At 33.6% G+C, this 17,555-nt stretch overlaps 1 protein-coding gene across 1 annotated transcript; it reads left to right on the forward strand.

Moving 5' to 3' along the window:
* Nucleotides 1–4,654: 4,654 nt before the first annotated feature.
* On the forward strand, nucleotides 4,655–6,876 carry LOC123538536 (uncharacterized). Its single transcript, XM_045322702.2, has 3 exons — nucleotides 4,655–4,980; nucleotides 6,291–6,350; nucleotides 6,592–6,876. Exons 1-3 carry the CDS (start codon nucleotides 4,798–4,800, stop codon nucleotides 6,679–6,681), a joined length of 333 nt encoding a protein of 110 aa, XP_045178637.2. The 5' UTR covers nucleotides 4,655–4,797; the 3' UTR covers nucleotides 6,682–6,876.
* Nucleotides 6,877–17,555: the final 10,679 nt, after the last annotated feature.

Consider the following 17,555-nt stretch of genomic DNA (forward strand, 5'->3'; position numbering starts at 1 on the left):
TATGTTAGAATGTGTCAACAACGCGGTTTTTATACGAATTAATAACGCAACCATGGAGTATGTCCAATTTTTATGTATAATCAAAATCAGTTTAAACCGGTGCTAGAGGGCGAAATGGATGTTGCACATTTCACTATCTCTCATTTGAGTCTGTTATTACTTTACTTAGTTGCATTCTTTTCCTTCTTAGTTTTAAATCATACCATTTCAAGAACGCTCAAGCATGCGATTTTTACAATGATTAACAGTGCGCTTTATCATAAATCAACATCGCGGTTTAACCATGAACTGGTTTACCTCTTATAGGAAATAATTTATAAGCCCCTGTTTATTGTAACTCAGTATAGGCACTTATGCATCTTAAAGGGTTGATGCACGTGCAAAACTTAACCTTTACCTTTAAACATTTAATTTACGTCTAAATATTTTTGGCATTCTAAGCAGTGCACGATGTTCGTGACAATCTTGTCAGGAGGAAATATGCATTCTGTGTATTTAAGAAATGTTACAGTGTCTCATGTTTTTCGTTTTCGACTTTAATATTTCAAAGTCAACTATTCTTTATAATATATAATATATATCGCAATAAGGCCAGCCCTATTCAGCGGTTTCGCTTCGTGCCCGAAATTAAACGTTTATGAAAATTTTTGGTGTGTAAAATTGAGCCGCGCCATGAGAAAACCAACATAGTGGGTTTGTGACCAGCATGGATCCAGACCAGCCTGCGCATCCGCGCAGTCTGGTCAGGATCCATGCTGTTCGCTGACTGTTTCTCCAATTCCAATAGGCTTTAAAAGCGAACAGGTCGCAAACCCACTATGTTGGTTTTCTCATGACGGGGCTCAATTTTACCCACCAAAAATTTTCATAAACGTTTAATATCGGGCACGAAGCGAAACCGCTGTATAGCTTTGCAACCAGCATGGATCCAGAACAGCCTGCATTTTTACTAAGAGCTGGGCAATATTTTCGATGTTTGATCTGATTTACAAACTAAACTATTCGGTGTTCAAATATATGTGCAAAAAAAAAAAAAAAAAAAAAGGAAAAACTCTAAAACATCAACAACAAAAAAGCACAACAAAAAAACCCTATACTTAGCTTGCTTGGGGATGTTGGTTCAATACAGATGTTGGCCCCCTGTCGTAATCGATGTATGGAGGAGCACTTTTGGTCTAAACAATGTCGGTGCGACGTAAAATAAAACGAAACGAATCAACTCTATACCATCCCGTGTTCATTGGCTTATTTTCTTTTTTTTCAAATTTTGACGTTAATGTCGCGAAGAAATAATCGTTTGTGTTTGGCCAGTTTTCTTGTTATTTACATTTTATATTTACATTTCATAATTTCATAACTATATTAACGTTGCATAAGCTAGATGTGTTGTTCAAAACTATATTTAATTCGAGTGGTTATTGTTTTATAATGGAGGTGACGACAACTATATTTATTCATTTCAAAGTAATTATCTTAAATGAGCAAAGAATTGCCCCTGATATAAAATGTCTCTGAAACAATGCAAGACGTGAAACTTGACAGTTTTAATTGATACATATGTGCATGTTAAAAGAACACGATTAAGAACGGAAATTTCCTTTAATTAATTTCAAACATCTTTCATTTTAGTGTGAATCGTCTCATTTGAATTGACCGTGAAAAGGGTGTAGTATAACTACCAGCTGAATAAACAAAGTGCACATGGGAAACATAATACGAGTATTTCTTTTCATTTATATAGATAAAAATGAAATTCTTGTTTTTAGTTTTATGAGTAATGCTTCATGCAGAAGCCACAATAAAACTCCATGTGCATGTATCTAGTCAGTATTTGTCTGTTATTGTACGTCATCATAACAGCAAAATAACCTACCAAACAGTATTTTTATAACGTACTTAAAATATATTTTAATGAATATTGATGACTGTAGTAGAAAGTTTTATTAAAGCTGATTGTTTTGATTACCTCCCTTTATGGTTCATACTGCAAACGTTTATGTGCAGTATTGGAAATAGCGCTTTCCTGACCGAATGATTATGCGGAACATAGATCTATTAACAGCTGTTTCTCCCGTTTTTAACATTAGATTTAAAGCCTTATGGGACTTTAAATACCGATTAACTTCATACAGTATGTACACATGTCCATGATAAATTATGGAACGCTGGTAGATTGGGCTGTTTCCTTGAAGTATACTAGATGTCTCCATTTCAACTTAAATATGAAATAAACATTCATCATTGAATGATTCACAGTGACTTGGCCGGTGAAGATAGTAAGCATATTCGATAAAGGCAATATCATAGGAAAATAGGTGCTACTGTTACAGTAAATATTGTATGAAGATCCTAGAATAGTGTAGAAATAATAACTTTAAAGTTACATTCTCCCTGTTCGTTCCAAAGAAAATCATGACGTCCATTTCTTTATGAACTGCAAAGAAAAGGCGCCACAGGTACAATAACGTCGGTCGTTGTTTTGGCGACGCTCGCGTGTGGTCAAGGAGAACGTTCCTTAAACGACGTCACAGCTGCTTTATCTGGTGAACTGACCGGGAAGCAGATTCAAATGTTAAATACAACGAAAACATTTATAAGTAATTTATAAAAGGTGTAAACACAAGGAAATGAATATAATGTTAATATAAGAAATGAAATGTTTTTAAAGTTATTGTGAAATTAACGACAAGATATGACTTGCAAATTCATAAATAATCGATAGCACAATTTTGCCGATCACTTCCTGTCGTTACTCTAAAAGAATAAATTTATTTCTTATATTTTCAAGTGTGTAACCTTTCTTGAAATGTTCATTATAAATACAACTATAACTGACAATTACGATCAATATACCTCCTTAAATATTAACCCTTATCATGCTGGACACTGATGCTGCTTTTGTGACCAGTGCCGATCAAGATCAGTCTGCACATCCGTGCAATCTGATCATGATCTGCATTGTTCGCAATTAAGTCTGTATCCTTTTGGTTTGCACTCCTTTTAACAGTAAATGGTACAGTCAAAATTGAAAGATGGACAATTTCATTATCAAATTTCAGCAGGATAAGGGTATAACCTTAATTAGTTAATAGTAAATAGTTAATAGAACTGAAAGATGGACGAGTTCATTATAGAAATTTAGCAGAGTAATTGTTAAGAACTTTAAAGATGTCTGTCGACATTTATTTATAACTAACCACGTTCATTAAGATTTAAATATAAATTATGAAATGCGATGAATTTCAAAATATTGTCAGGTCTATATATTTACCTTTTTTGAGAATGCACAGTTTAAAGATTTTATCCAATATCTAAAATATATTACTACTAATCTTGTATTAAATTCCTTTCATACATAGATAAAACTGACAGAATATATTTAGACTCTTTTTAAAAAGATGGCAGTTATATCTCCTTAGTAAGACTCAGTACCAATTTTCAAAGTTTTTAAAATATTCATTATTACTTGTGTGGAGAAGATATGGCATTCAAATGTTGTTAAATAAATAAAATTTCCATATAAATTGAAAGGTTATCATAAGATATATTCTTTGTATGGGGAATAACTCCTAAAACATTCATGTAAGATTATGTTCCAGTTGGTTTACCGAACTCTGAAGGTAATCAGATAGTCTGGCTACCGACTAGATAATCTTTCTTTTTTTTAGAAAAAAAATAATTCTTTTATATATTCTAATTCATCAGTCTTGGCAGAAAACCAGAAAAAAAGACAGCAAATGACGAGAACTGGATGCAGTACAAGACCAAGACATTTGTTTTAGAAATATCCATACATGAACCTAACATCATGAAACTACACAATTGCACACAGTTCTTTGTGAGGCGTATCTAAAGAGAAAAAAGTTGTCCCTTGCTTAGAGCTCAGCATTAAAATGGAAACTGGCTTCACGTCTCGCATGGCTTCCATCAGGAATGAGGTGTCGAGAATGCTTAATATAAGATGTAAAACATGCTTTACAATCAGCCTTAAATTTATTAGTATAAACTAAAGAGAGACCAAGTTAAACATGGGGTCCATGAAATACCTATGTCTTGCCCTTACTTATTATCTTTTGAGCATAGGTACATATTTAACGCACACATTACAACATCATCCAAGTAATATATATATAATATAATGTAAGAGTCTAAGGATGTGTCTCTGAAACAAAAAAAAAAACATCGAGAATTTTAAACTGGTCTATATTTATATCTGGTCTAAATAAAATTTGAAAAGGATAATTTTGGTTACCTTAAAGCTTGTTTAATCATTATATTTACTGTTCCTTTGGGAAATTTGCTATTTTTTCAAGCAGCTACATCAGTTATAACAGTGTTGTGTCGAGATATAATCCTATGAATAAACATCATTTCAATAAAACTTAGACTGTATATCATTCTTTATTCTCATTACCTAGATCTGATTCGGTTCATTGTTACGCCAAATTAATTGAACAGTAAAATAGTAAGAAAAGTAAAAAACACTATCCGCGTAAATAAATATTGTCAACATAAAGTAAGATACAATTTGCACGCCTCAGGCTAATAAAAGAGATAAAAACGTGCAGTTTTACACATTGTTACATTGTTATTTCTTACAAATACACTTTATTGAATGTAAACAAGGAAATTTTGACTATATAAGCCAATGACAAATAAAATAAGACGTGAAAAAAAACAAAGTAAACAGTAGTCCAGGATGTCGACCAAATGTATATAAATGCAAGCATCTTTTTAAATAAGCAACTTTAAGAGTTATCTTTATTGGATCAACAGTATAATTTATTAAAGGCGATAATGTTGAGTATATCAAAAGTTTTTATTATATTTGCTGTGGTATCATGTGTTTACAGTGTGCCTACACGAGGTTGGAGAGAAATTAGTATAAATTTAAGGAGGTCTATCGGATCTGCGTACTCGGCGGCAGAAGAACTTCATGTAACATTCGTTAACATGTTGAAAGCATACGAAAAAGTAATTGTAAGTAGTCTATTAATAAAAATATATATGAGAAAGGAGCTTAAATAATATGAATAAGTTTGTTGTCGCCCGCGTGCTAATATTGTTCTGGAGATGGTAATATATAATAACAAAGTATTACATTTTATACCTGTGATATATTTGCTTGTAACAATTGTGTACTTTTTTAAGGATGCTATACAATGTATACCGTGTACCGTGTCATGATTCAAATTTCACCAGGAACTTCCAAAAGCTGATTTTAAACTATTGCATGTGAATTATCTGTCAGTAGTTACTATTGTTTAATGATATGGGATCAATTTCTTTCTGCAGTTAAGATTTTTTCTTACTATGTGAGCTTAAAGAACATTAGTTTCCATGACAATTAAGAGCAGAAAAAGCACAGGTCACAGCACTCGTTTTTATCTAATAGTGCATTTTCTGCTTTCACTGTTTAAAGCATTCCTGAAACTAAATAAAATTGAAAAATAGGGGGTACATTTTAAAACATATAATATCCTACTTAATGTTATATGGATTTCAGGTCTTACACGTTACTATGAATACATGTACATGCTGGTAATGGCGGGCAGTACAATTATTTTCCCGTAACTGTAAAACAATTAACAATAAACGATTTTTTTTTGTTTCTGTAAAAATATCTTGCGTTTAAGCAAACAACAATGCTTAAAGTACAGCAAACGCTATATTTGACCTTTTTGTTCTGAAAATTGTTCTGCTTTATTCATTTTGAAATAACTTGTTGTTAAAGATGTAAGCTGTATGATATAGCCTGTGATTTTTATGTTTCACCCTTTCTGAAGGTTGTATCTTTATGATAGTTTGAGCTATATGCTGCAAAAATCACTATGTTTGGTCACTAGTTCTTTAATGTATAAGCCCTGTGAAGAGATTTGAGCCGTGCCATGAGAAAACCAACATAGTGGGTTTGCGATCAGCATGGATCCAGACCAGCCCGCGCATCAGCGCAGTCTGGTCAGGATCCATGCTGTTCGCTAACAGTTTCTCCAATTCCAATAGGCTTTAAAAGCGAACATCTTGGATTCTGACCAGACTGCGCGGCGGATGCGCAGGCTGGTCTGGATCTGGATCCATGCTGGTCACAAACCCACTATGTTGGTTTTCTCATGGCACGGCTCATTTGCTGTGAACCTTTTTTGGAAAAGAAAAGAAAACATATTGATGGTTTGCCCTGTCTGTGGAGATTTAAGCTTTATATTATGTAAAAATTATCCTCTGAAGGTTTTCTGCATGAAATTATCTTTTATATAATACTTACAAAACACTGTTCATGTTTCATATTACAGACAGCCGAATACATGGACTACTATTGGGTATCTTTTATAGCACATTCTAGGGGCGGAGTAGTAAGTATACATAATTCTTATTTGTAAACTACATGTGATTTCAACTTTTAATTATACTGTTTATCTTTTTTATAACAATGTGGGCATGATTTTAAATCACGATGCATTTTTAAACATTAACTTTAAAGCTACAGATCAATACAATCATGGTTTATCTACTGTGACCTCTGACTATGAACACTTTTAAAGCTTGTTTCGACGACAATTATCAATATTTATTTTTTTACCTCTTTTACTTCAGCGTCAAGAATGCCAGGCATATGTTATGTGGCTATTTAGACCGACCTTTAGAAGGATAGTTATCAGCCCAAGCTGTAGGCCAGCATACTAAAGTTTATTATACATATGTATGTCGAGAATGTTCATGTGTAAATAAAACGTTACACGTAACAACGTCTGTTTCGATGTGAACCTGACAGGACCATATCCTAACGCTACTGAAATTGCAAAAGGAGATTTAAATCAAAGCTTTGTAAGCCTTATCGGAAATCCTGGTATGTATGTACATTAAACGTAGTTAATTTTACGAACTACATTGTTTTTTATTGTTCCTGTAATGTTCATACCAAAACACTAAATTAAATCTAAAGCATGCATATGATGTGCTAGCTGAAATTAAATATGCATGCATGACATATTTGCATTCACTTAGGAACATATTTTAAAGGCACTCGCTACAGTTTTTCCAGACGGGTCGATATTTACCCCAACACCGTGCTAATTTGGTTTCGATGTAGCTCACTGCAGACTTGGTGCGGTCTTCTGCGCATGCCCGGAAGTGATTATCTAATGTCGCGTACGGCAAATTATTGTATGTTCGCATGCATTTAATGTACAAAATGTTTAATATACTGGCTAAAGGTTAGGGTAAGTATCACCATGGTTACAAAATATATACATTTAAAGTACTTTTAGTTCAAATTGCTTCAATCCGACATATACTGGAGTCTGTTATTTATTACCAGCGTTCAAACTCTGCATTGAGTCACAGCTGTTTCTAATCCCGTACCGTACATTCGTAAACTACAGGTTTTGTTAAAAAAAGGGCGGAAACTTTCATCGTTCTATGCCATCAAAATGCTTCAGAAACACCTTAAAATCCGCTTATTAAGAAATCTGCCGTTTGATAATTATATATTTATATTTCTAAGTCATTTGCTCAAACACTGAAAGAGCATTTCGTACCAACCTGCGTTGTATAAATGCCCGCCACATCCCACCTCGTTGTAATTTGATTTAAGCGAAATCTAATATGGTGACCTATCAATTTTCTATTTGTTTTAGATTAGGTAGACATAACCAAAGGTATGCGCAGAGTTTGCTTAAATTCTATTATGTGAAACTCGATAAAATAGCAGAAGTACCAACTTAAAACTGACAAAAATATGCAAAAATAGCCCTTAGGTCTGCTGAACAAGTATTCCTTTCTTTACAAAATCATGTTCTTTTGATTTCTCTGAGCATGTTTCAAATAGATATATTGTTTTCCGTTATAAAAATGCTTAGAAAATCAAATTTATGCTAATTATTGTACTTTATTGAAAGATATTTTAGGATTACAGAAACTTTGAAAACTGTTTAAAATAGCACCATATCTAGGGGCAAATTAAATTGAAAGAAAGCTGGTGACCTAGTATTTTTATTTAATTTTTCATTACATCTTAACATGATCTTTGAATACAAAACATTTCATCAAAATCTATTATTGAGAAAAAAAAACGAAACTGTAGCGAGCGTCTTTAAGTTACCTAAAGGAAATTCGTACGTACACGCTTTCCAAAATAAGTAAGAACGGTTGTAAACAAACATGAACTGTTCACAATATTTACAATACTTGTTGTATTTACTTTTTACAGACGTGCAGATATATGTGTCATCATTTTATTTGTCAGACGCTTATTTTTGACTGTGTAACATCTTAGTTTTGTTGTTAAACTGTGATTTGATACAATAAAAGCAACTGTAAGATTACAAGTATACATGATTATCATACACCCTTTTGTGAACATTTTATATTTCATACTCGAACAAGGAATGTCAGTTTATTGTGCAAATACACTCAGTTCCAAAAGAAAGTGTGCACTTAGTTTTCTGTTATTTTTTCTCGGTTATTTTCATGAAAACTTATAATGTTTGGTACCAAAATTTAAATCAGTTCGTAAACAAATTGGTGTGCATTGTAGATTTTGAGTTATACCTGAGAGTTAGTGTATGAAGAAAATGAAACAAAAAAGTCGGGGAATTTTTTGAAATATTTAAACTTAAAAAGTACACACTTTCTTTTGAAACTGAGTATAAATTACAAAGAAAATGACATACGGAATTCTACATTTCATTTACCAGCATTTATCAAATTATACGCACGAAAGCAAAACTGGCTGGAAAAGTTATCAGAATGGCAATAGAAAGTTTTAAGTACCATTCAAACAGCCGGATTCTGTGTATAACTCGCCGCTCTATTTCCCCGTTAAAATCCGAGGAGCACGCATTTTTGATAGCAACTGTAATTTAAATTACATACATGTATTCAACACGTCTAACACGCACAAACTTATATCAATAGTATTCAAAATTTCTTCATGGCATAATTTGCAGTACTTTAAAGGTTTAAGATGTTATAAACACTTCTACGGACCAACATTTCATTTTGTATAAACAGTGATATGTGCATAGTATAGTTTAAACAGTTATAGTCCTGGACCTGTCCAAAATGGACATATATCCATGCCAAAAATACAAGCTCTTCTTGTTGCAATTGAAAACATACCTGTTTGAAAATAAACCATTTCGCAATAACATTGCTTATATAAAAACGACGTGCAATTATGCACCTTCAAGTGTTGAAACATCAAAACATCGCCTGAAGACTGATTCAAGTCTGATGCAAAGCGACAAAAACACACTATTATTATATGGGAAATTGGAAAAAAATGCGAATGAAAAATGAATAAAAATGCGGTTTTAACATGAATCAATTGAATTTCTGTGTAAAACAAACAACAACAACACTTATTTTTTTGTTGGGTTTATCACCGCACCGACACAGTTAAAGGTCATATGGCGACTTTCCAGCTTTGATGGTGGAGGAAGACCAAGGTGCCCCTCCGTGCATTATTTCATCACGAGCGGGTACCTGGGTAGAACCAACGACCTTCCGTAAGCCAGCTGGATTGCTTCCTCACATGAAGAATTCAACGCCCCGAGTGAGTCTCGAACCCACATCGATGAGGGGCAAGTGATTTGAAGTCAGCGACCTTAACCACTCAGCCACGGAGGCCCCACAACAACAACATGTACTGATTATTACTGTAAGGAGCTTATAATACATCAAGGCATCTATACGTTTTCTAGAATTATAGAACTTGTTAAACCTAACCTTAACCTTTTAACATTTAACTTTCCATCAAAGGAAATTAGCATTTGTGCAATGCACGCTTTTCATGACAAGGAAATATGATTCTGAATAAGATGGGGGTTGTTACCACCACCTGCTTGGTTTTTAAAGCTATTGTTATTCGTAATAACTTATATATTAACAAATAAAGGTACCTAACAAAGTTTGTTATGTAGTTCCAACAGCATAATTGTAACAGGTCATATTGAAGCACAACTGCATAACAATATTTACTGTTTTGTCTGTCAGCCAGCCAACCTGTAAGCAAAACAAAACGAAAAAAAAAAAAACACTTTACATTCATTGTGTCGTTGCGGTGGTACAACAGAATGCGATAACGAAAAGAGGGAAAAAGTCGATATGTCGTTGTTGTGGGAGCGACTAAAACGGCATACTGAAGTCTATCCAAATATCATGAGCGACCAACATGACTTACGTTTGTTTTTGTTTTTCATTCGTTGTTGCAGGAGCAAAGGAGCGACAACTGCATTGTAAACTAAAAATATCGTTAAAGCTGCTTGTAGTAGAAAAAAATAGAAAAATACCACTAAACACGGAAAACAATTGCCATATTTTTTTTGTTACGATGCTTTCTGTAACACTTTTTTTTCAACCTACGCCAGCCTAACGGCACTTTTGTGCCGCCATTATCGGCGTGCTTAGAAATATCGTCTTTTCTTTCTGTCGCCATGCAGGTTTTGCAAAGATGATAGGATAAGACAAAACAAAGACAAAAATAAGAAAACTGTCTTTCTGTCGTTCTATCACGGTCAAAGAAACGAAACAATAATGCAACGAAAATCAACAAAGTACGTTGGCAAGCCATTAAATGGTTAAAGTTCAAAGGACAGGAACTAGAGGGCGTTTCGTCGTAGTGCCTGCAACATTTTTATTTTGTCGTACTGGGCGCTCTGTGTTTGCTGTTTTTGCAAACTGCATTGACATTTTATGAACATAGAAACAATTCTTGTTGTATACGAAATATGCAGCGAAAACTGTTTTTGTTCATTTAAATATCTGTATTTGAAATGAACAAACAATGGTTTATTGTTGTCTATGTGTAGATATTTCCCTGAAATAATGCAAAAGTAGACAGTTTTAATAAATACAGACGTAAATGTAGTTAGAACACGATTTAGAGAAGTTATTTCCTTAAATACGTTGAAAACATATTTTACATATTAATGTTGCCACTTTAAAATAAAACCGAAAAATATAGCATTATATAACAGCTAACTTAACTAAATATGATTTACAAAAAGTTTGCAAGCGATAGCAGGTAATCTACAGTGAGTTCAAAAATTATGACAGTTATATAACTATTCGCTTCCATTCGATTCCATCAGAGGTTTGTAGTAGTTCTGGGACCAGAGTGGTATGCAAGAATAGTTGAAGCTGGGAACAGCATACTTCAAACATTTTTCTGCGATGCTTCCTGTCTTATCTTTTATTTGTATATGTAGTAACACTTTTCTAGGCACTGAAATAAACTTTCTTATAACTATATATAGCCATAACTTTCCAGTCACGTGAAGAAAGCTAAGTATTTGTTTTCGCGTCGTTTTTTTTTTTTTTTTTTTTTTTTGGATTTAACGTCGCACCGACACATGATAGGTCATATGGCGACTCTCCAGCTTTAATGGTGGAGGAAGACCCCAGGTGCCCCTCCGTGTATTATTTCATCACGAGCGGGTACCTGGGTAGAACCACCGACCTTCCGTAAGCCAGCTGGATGGCTTCCTCACATGAAGAATTCAACGCCCCAAGTGAGGCTCGAACCCACATCGATGAGGGGCAAGTGATTTGAAGTCAGCGACCTTAACCACTCGGCCACGGAGGCCCCTGTGTTTTCGCGTCGTATCAACCGTACAAAGCTAAAGGTGTTCTTTTACATGTTTACATGTTAGAAATATATGGACAATTTCAATATAGTTTATGTAAACATAAAAGTTATTGCACCGTTCTATGCATTAGGACCAAAAAAGTAAACACTTGTTAAATGTGTAGCTAAACACAGAATAAATGTGTCAGTAAAGAGACTGGGGACAGAAAGCATTAAGCTTCTTACTCAATCCTGTATGCCATTTTGATATATGTTGCAAATAAATTGCGATTAATAAAATTGTTTAAACCAAAGAATTCTGGAGTTTTATTAAACAAAAAAACTGTTACAGCACGATATTTTGATAATAATGCAGCTCAACATGCATGGCTAAATTATTATTTAGCCAGGATAAATTCATCTGATAAAGAGTTTCTATGTTTTGAAGTAAATGTCTGAAGATAAAAACATTTTCGTGACAGAGATGGGCATTTTATAGTTTTTATTTTAAAATTACATGAAGTCTACACTAATATGGTAATACTGATTTCCGGACAATGCCAGGTACTATTATCATTCCCGTATTTTGAATAGTAGTTGTACCACAATGTTTAAAAAAATAATAAAAAATGGGGTAAAGTAGAAATCGTTAAATTGCCAAGCATTGAGACGATTTCAAATCTGACGACCAAAGGTATGATTTTTTAACTATTGTAGATAGTTGCGGGACTGTACAGTAAACGTTACAAAAATGACTTTTATCTTTTATCGCAGTAGAACAATAATCTCACGTCCCGGTTCGAAATAGCAAACATTTGAATTTGATTTAAACATAAAGTCATAAGAACATTTTTGTCAAAGTCGATGACTGTAATTTACTATTCTTACCTAGCCCACTTGTCACAAAACATTATTCCAGATCAAGCAAACATCTCCAGATATACTCGAATACCTGGATTTTCTTCGTTACAAAGTCCGACACGGAAAAATATGAGAGGGGGGAAACTGAACTTCGGAAATTTCTTTTGATAGTTCGTCGAAAAGTCACGACTCTTTATAACAGCATTTATGAATCATTAACAATAAAAATAAAAGAACATAACACAATGTCTTTTTGCACAAACAAAAAAGCGTCATCCATATGCATGTATATGAGCGATATTGCAACACCTAAAATGGTAAATAGACCGAAACGACGCGCTGGCCAATAAATCAAAATACAAAATGGTCTGATAAATATATACGGTTTTATGGATTGTATGTCGTGTTATGCCAAAGGATGAGAGAAAAATATGCATTCGGGTATTACTAACAGTACAGTCATGCTTCAAATAGAAGGTCGACAAAGCCCGTACTCCTTGCATGGTTTGTCTTTTAAAATCGATATCAATAAAGATGAAACAAAGTAATACTTTTGTTAAGATAAAAAAATGTATGAATTACACTGTGTTTTCCATTGTCTTGTTTACTTTTTCCGAAAAATTGATATGCTTTTTCTTTTATTTTAGACTAGAAACCTACCCTAAGCCCTCTTTATACAAGGGAGCAAACACCGTTTGTCAATCATAATCCTGTCCATGTATCAATAGAAAAATTAAGCTATGTTATCTGTTTTCAATTATGACACCGTCATACATTTAACAGTTCTGAAATTGTTGTTCTTTTTAGCTTTTCTTATAATTCTTGATATGTTCCCATATTTTGACGAATATATTTTGATAGCATTGTTCTCTTTCCAGCAACAGATTTCTGTGAGTTTAAACTTTTATAACAATGTCGTCTGTTTTTGATAAGCTTCACCACAAAAAGATGCCACACATTCTCCAGGGCATTAAAATATTTGATAATTACACATTTTTCTTCGTAAAGTGCTGACCCTTGCATCATTTATGCATTTTGTTTCATGCCTAGAGGTAAAAAGTGCATTATTTCCATGCATAGTGAATATAAAACACACAATAAATCGACTTTGTGTCACTAAGTACAAAGAAAAAACCAGAGTTAATAGTACGCCTTTTGCATATTGTTGGGTTTGGCATTATAAGCAAGGGTGTAGCCGCTGGAGGAGTGTGTATGTGTTCGGGTTTAACGTCTTTTTCAACATTTTTTCAGTCATATAAACGACGGTGTCTACTTGTAGCAGTAAGCACAATGTCCAACTTTATAGTGCTGCCTCACTGGAATATCACGCCGTAGACACGTGACATGATATCCCACCCAGTCACATTATACTGACACCGGGCTGACCAGTCCTAGCACTACCCTCTTAATGCTGAGCGCTAAGCGAGGAAGCTGCTAGTACCATTTTTTACGTCTTTGGTATGCCTCGGCCGGGGATCGAACCCACGACCTACCGCACTCGAAGCGGACGGTCTACTACTAGGCTACCGAGGCGATTGAGGTCGCTGGAGGAAGTATACTATTGCTATGGTAAAAACATACAGACATAAAGATCGCTAGTATGGATTTGTTCTTCTGCAGACAACATGGCTTTTATTCGGTTCGTTATTGCGTCAAAATAACTAGGAACAAAAGCTTATTATAAATATTGAATTTATTTTCAATTTGCTAGGCCTGCTTTCTCCTACAAATTTATTATCTAATAACAGAGTATGTTTTGGAAAACTGTTTACAGGTTTGCAGTAATAGATTGACCTTCAAATTCATGATAATTAATTTTAGTTGAAGCGAGCTGCAACACCGCCGTCAATTATGTATCTCAATTATGTATCTCTATGACGATCAGTACAAACAAAAAGGATATGGCAAATAATAAACATATCAGGTTTTTTCAAGTAGAAAATATTGTTGACATTATACTGGACAAAGCGTGATTATTACTTGTGTGTTTTAATGTTCTTTCCGTGCATATCTGCATGTCGTCTGATAATAAATATAAAATCGTTATATGAATACGTTATGAGATGTGTCTATAAAGGCGGTGGCATGTAAATACATACGCACTTTAAACAAGCTCCCTCTGTTGGACGTACGTTACAAATCATTAATACGACTATGCAGCTGGATATACCAAGCTTTTATTTTACTTGCATTGGTAGCAAGTGTTGCCATGGCGCCGCCTGAAAAAGGGATGGAGAGAAGTTGCTGTAAATTTAAAAAGGGCCATTGGATCTGCGTCCTCGGCGGCAGCCCATCTTGGTTTTTAAGAAACAAAAGCATGTTGAAAGCATACGATAACGTAGATGTAAGTAAGAGAAAATGAATATCGCTGCACGTATTAGTATTGTTCGGAAAATTATAATAAGTACATTTTACAGCGTTTTCACATTGTTATATATGCATGTTGTTGTTTTGTTCCTTTTTAAAGGAAGTTGCATATGGTGCCACGGTGTATTTGTTAAATGTTAGCAACTCTCTTATGATTTTGCTAAATTAGATATTACAACAGCTTAAACAACAACACATGTGATAGTCTCTTACAGTTTTATTAACAACACTATCCTTGTTTAAAATGTATAACTTTCGTAAAGTAAGAATATATATAATTATTCCATTTTGTATCTTTATCCTTTCATATCCATAGAAGTGTTATTATTATTATTTGTACGTTTCTACAAAGAAGTATAAAATACACAGAATGGCAACTGTCTGTAATCTCGCGTGAGCTCGTGTCAGAGCGTGATTCGGCGTTATCTTACTAAAAACAAACATATGCGAGCATGGAGTTACAATTTGTACCTTTAAAACTACATTTGAAATACATGTTAGCTTCTAAAACAAAATTAAAGTTTAATTTGGAAATGGTCTTAAAACACGAAGTACAAAATTTTGTTTTGCCATCGAAAGAAGCGTGGTCATACGGTGATAATTTTTTTTACCGATGAATAATTGCTTTCGCATACAAAATGGCGCGTGGAGAAAGCGCCACTTCAGGTAAACGAGATCTCGTTTTTTGTCACGGGAGGTTGGCGAGATTTGCTCTATATGCCTTTCAAGTTGCCAGTCTATTTATTTTTATAGCTCTGTGGTTTCTAGTATGGTCTTGAATAGTATATCACTCAGATCGAGCTTTTTGCAATGTCATGGGTTTCCAAGCACTGTTATTTTTTCAAATTTTATTACATAAGGGTTTACAATGTCGCAGAGCCACTTTTTTAATGCAACACTGTATGCTCCTTTCACGTTACAATAAGTCAAACGTTTCCTGGCTGCGGCAAACAGTGGCGTTAATAAGGTGCAATCAAAACATTTTTCGTTTCATATTTGTTTCAATTTGTTAAAAAAACAACAACAAAGCTTCAAGTACACTAATACTATTGGAATTTGAACGGATATTTGTATTTGCTTATATTCATTTTGAAATTCGTCTTAAGAGCTGAAGACGTTAGGTACAACATAAAAGCATTATTATTTGTTTAGAGATTTTGTTTAAAAACATCACCGCGTACGAAATTTCGGGGTTTTTTTTTAGTACATTTTATGGTAAGTCCAGTGATTTTGGGCGACCATGCAATCGCTGATAAAGTGCTTACTTCCATTTATTTATTGGTATTTTCTCTGAGATTTAAAGTTTTCGGATATGTCGAATAAATAAAAATTAAACATCACTTTACACTGAACGAACTTTTATTGATAGCTTTTCTGTGAAGACTTTAAACTTTACAATATGCTGAGCGATTTGCAGCCAAAAGTGACTCAAAACAGAATTGCATATGAAACTAACTTTTGATTATATACTAGTACGTTCTGTAAAAACTCAGGATTTATGGTATGTTATGTGATTTTTCATGATTCATGATTATTATATTAAATTGTTTGTTGTGAAAACTTCATTGAAAAGAAATTTCTGCTTTCGTTGAATTTTAAAGCTTTATATTATGAACCTATAGTGAGGCATGTTTTCTGCATATTAAGCATAAATTTATTTCCTGCATTTTAATACATTACAGAATGTCCCAGGTTTCGAGTTCTATTGGGTATTCTTTAAAGCAGTATCTGTGAAAGGAGAAGTAAGTATACATAATTCCATTTAAGTGAACGATTTTTACATTTTTTTTTTCTTTTAACAAAATAATGTGCTTTTTAACATTTTAACTAAAAAGATCCATTTTAAATTTCATCGCAAAACCAAAGATTACATGTTTTCTTCTGGCAATCCTGGCATTTTATACTTTAGAAGCTTATTTCAATGAAGCGTATCTCTATTTCTTTTTATCTGTTCATTTCATTCAGCGTCTAGAATGTGAAGGAATAGTTCTGTGGAAAGATGGTAGAAGGGTAGTGAAACGTGCAAGTTGTAAACCATGTGCCACAGGGAAGAAGATTCGTTGATGATGCATGAAAATATTTTTTATGTGGAACCACACTTTGTAACTACGTATATTTTGATGTGAACACGACAGGAACATTTGATGATGTCATTGAAATTACAAAAGGAGTTTTAAAACATACTTGTACCTAGAAATCAAAGTCGAAGAATAAAATTTGTAAACTGATTAATCATTAATTCTTAAAATTTTCAGAATAGTATCGTGTACATAATTAATATTACTTGAAGTAAATCTGAAATACTTTTCTCACCAAAGTCCTTATCAGAAAAAGAGGTCTCATAAATGGCATAGGCAAGTTCACGTAACTTTAAACCATGCTGATGATACATTTTCCATTATGAAATAATGCGTTTTGTGGAAAAAATGACTTCAAAATTGAAACAAAGTATATCATAGAAAGCCCTCAATCTCGGTACACCAACCAAGTGTGCTTTACTGAGATTCGTCAGTCATGTTCGGAATCAAATGGAAAAGAAAACACCTTTTTGTATTGACGATACAGGTTTATGCAACGTCATCAAATTGGAATGAAAAGAATAAAAATCTCCCTCTCTCTATATATGTTCTTACCTTCTGTAAAGGTGCACAGTAATATGATTTTTAAACCCTTTTTAAAATACCAAGACAATGCCTGAAGCATTCTTAAATGTATTGTTATTTTAGATTTTAGATAAAAAAATTGTACATGTTTCGGTAGA

Source organism: Mercenaria mercenaria, chromosome 18 (assembly GCF_021730395.1).
Source record: "Mercenaria mercenaria strain notata chromosome 18, MADL_Memer_1, whole genome shotgun sequence".
NCBI lineage: Eukaryota > Metazoa > Mollusca > Bivalvia > Venerida > Veneridae > Mercenaria > Mercenaria mercenaria.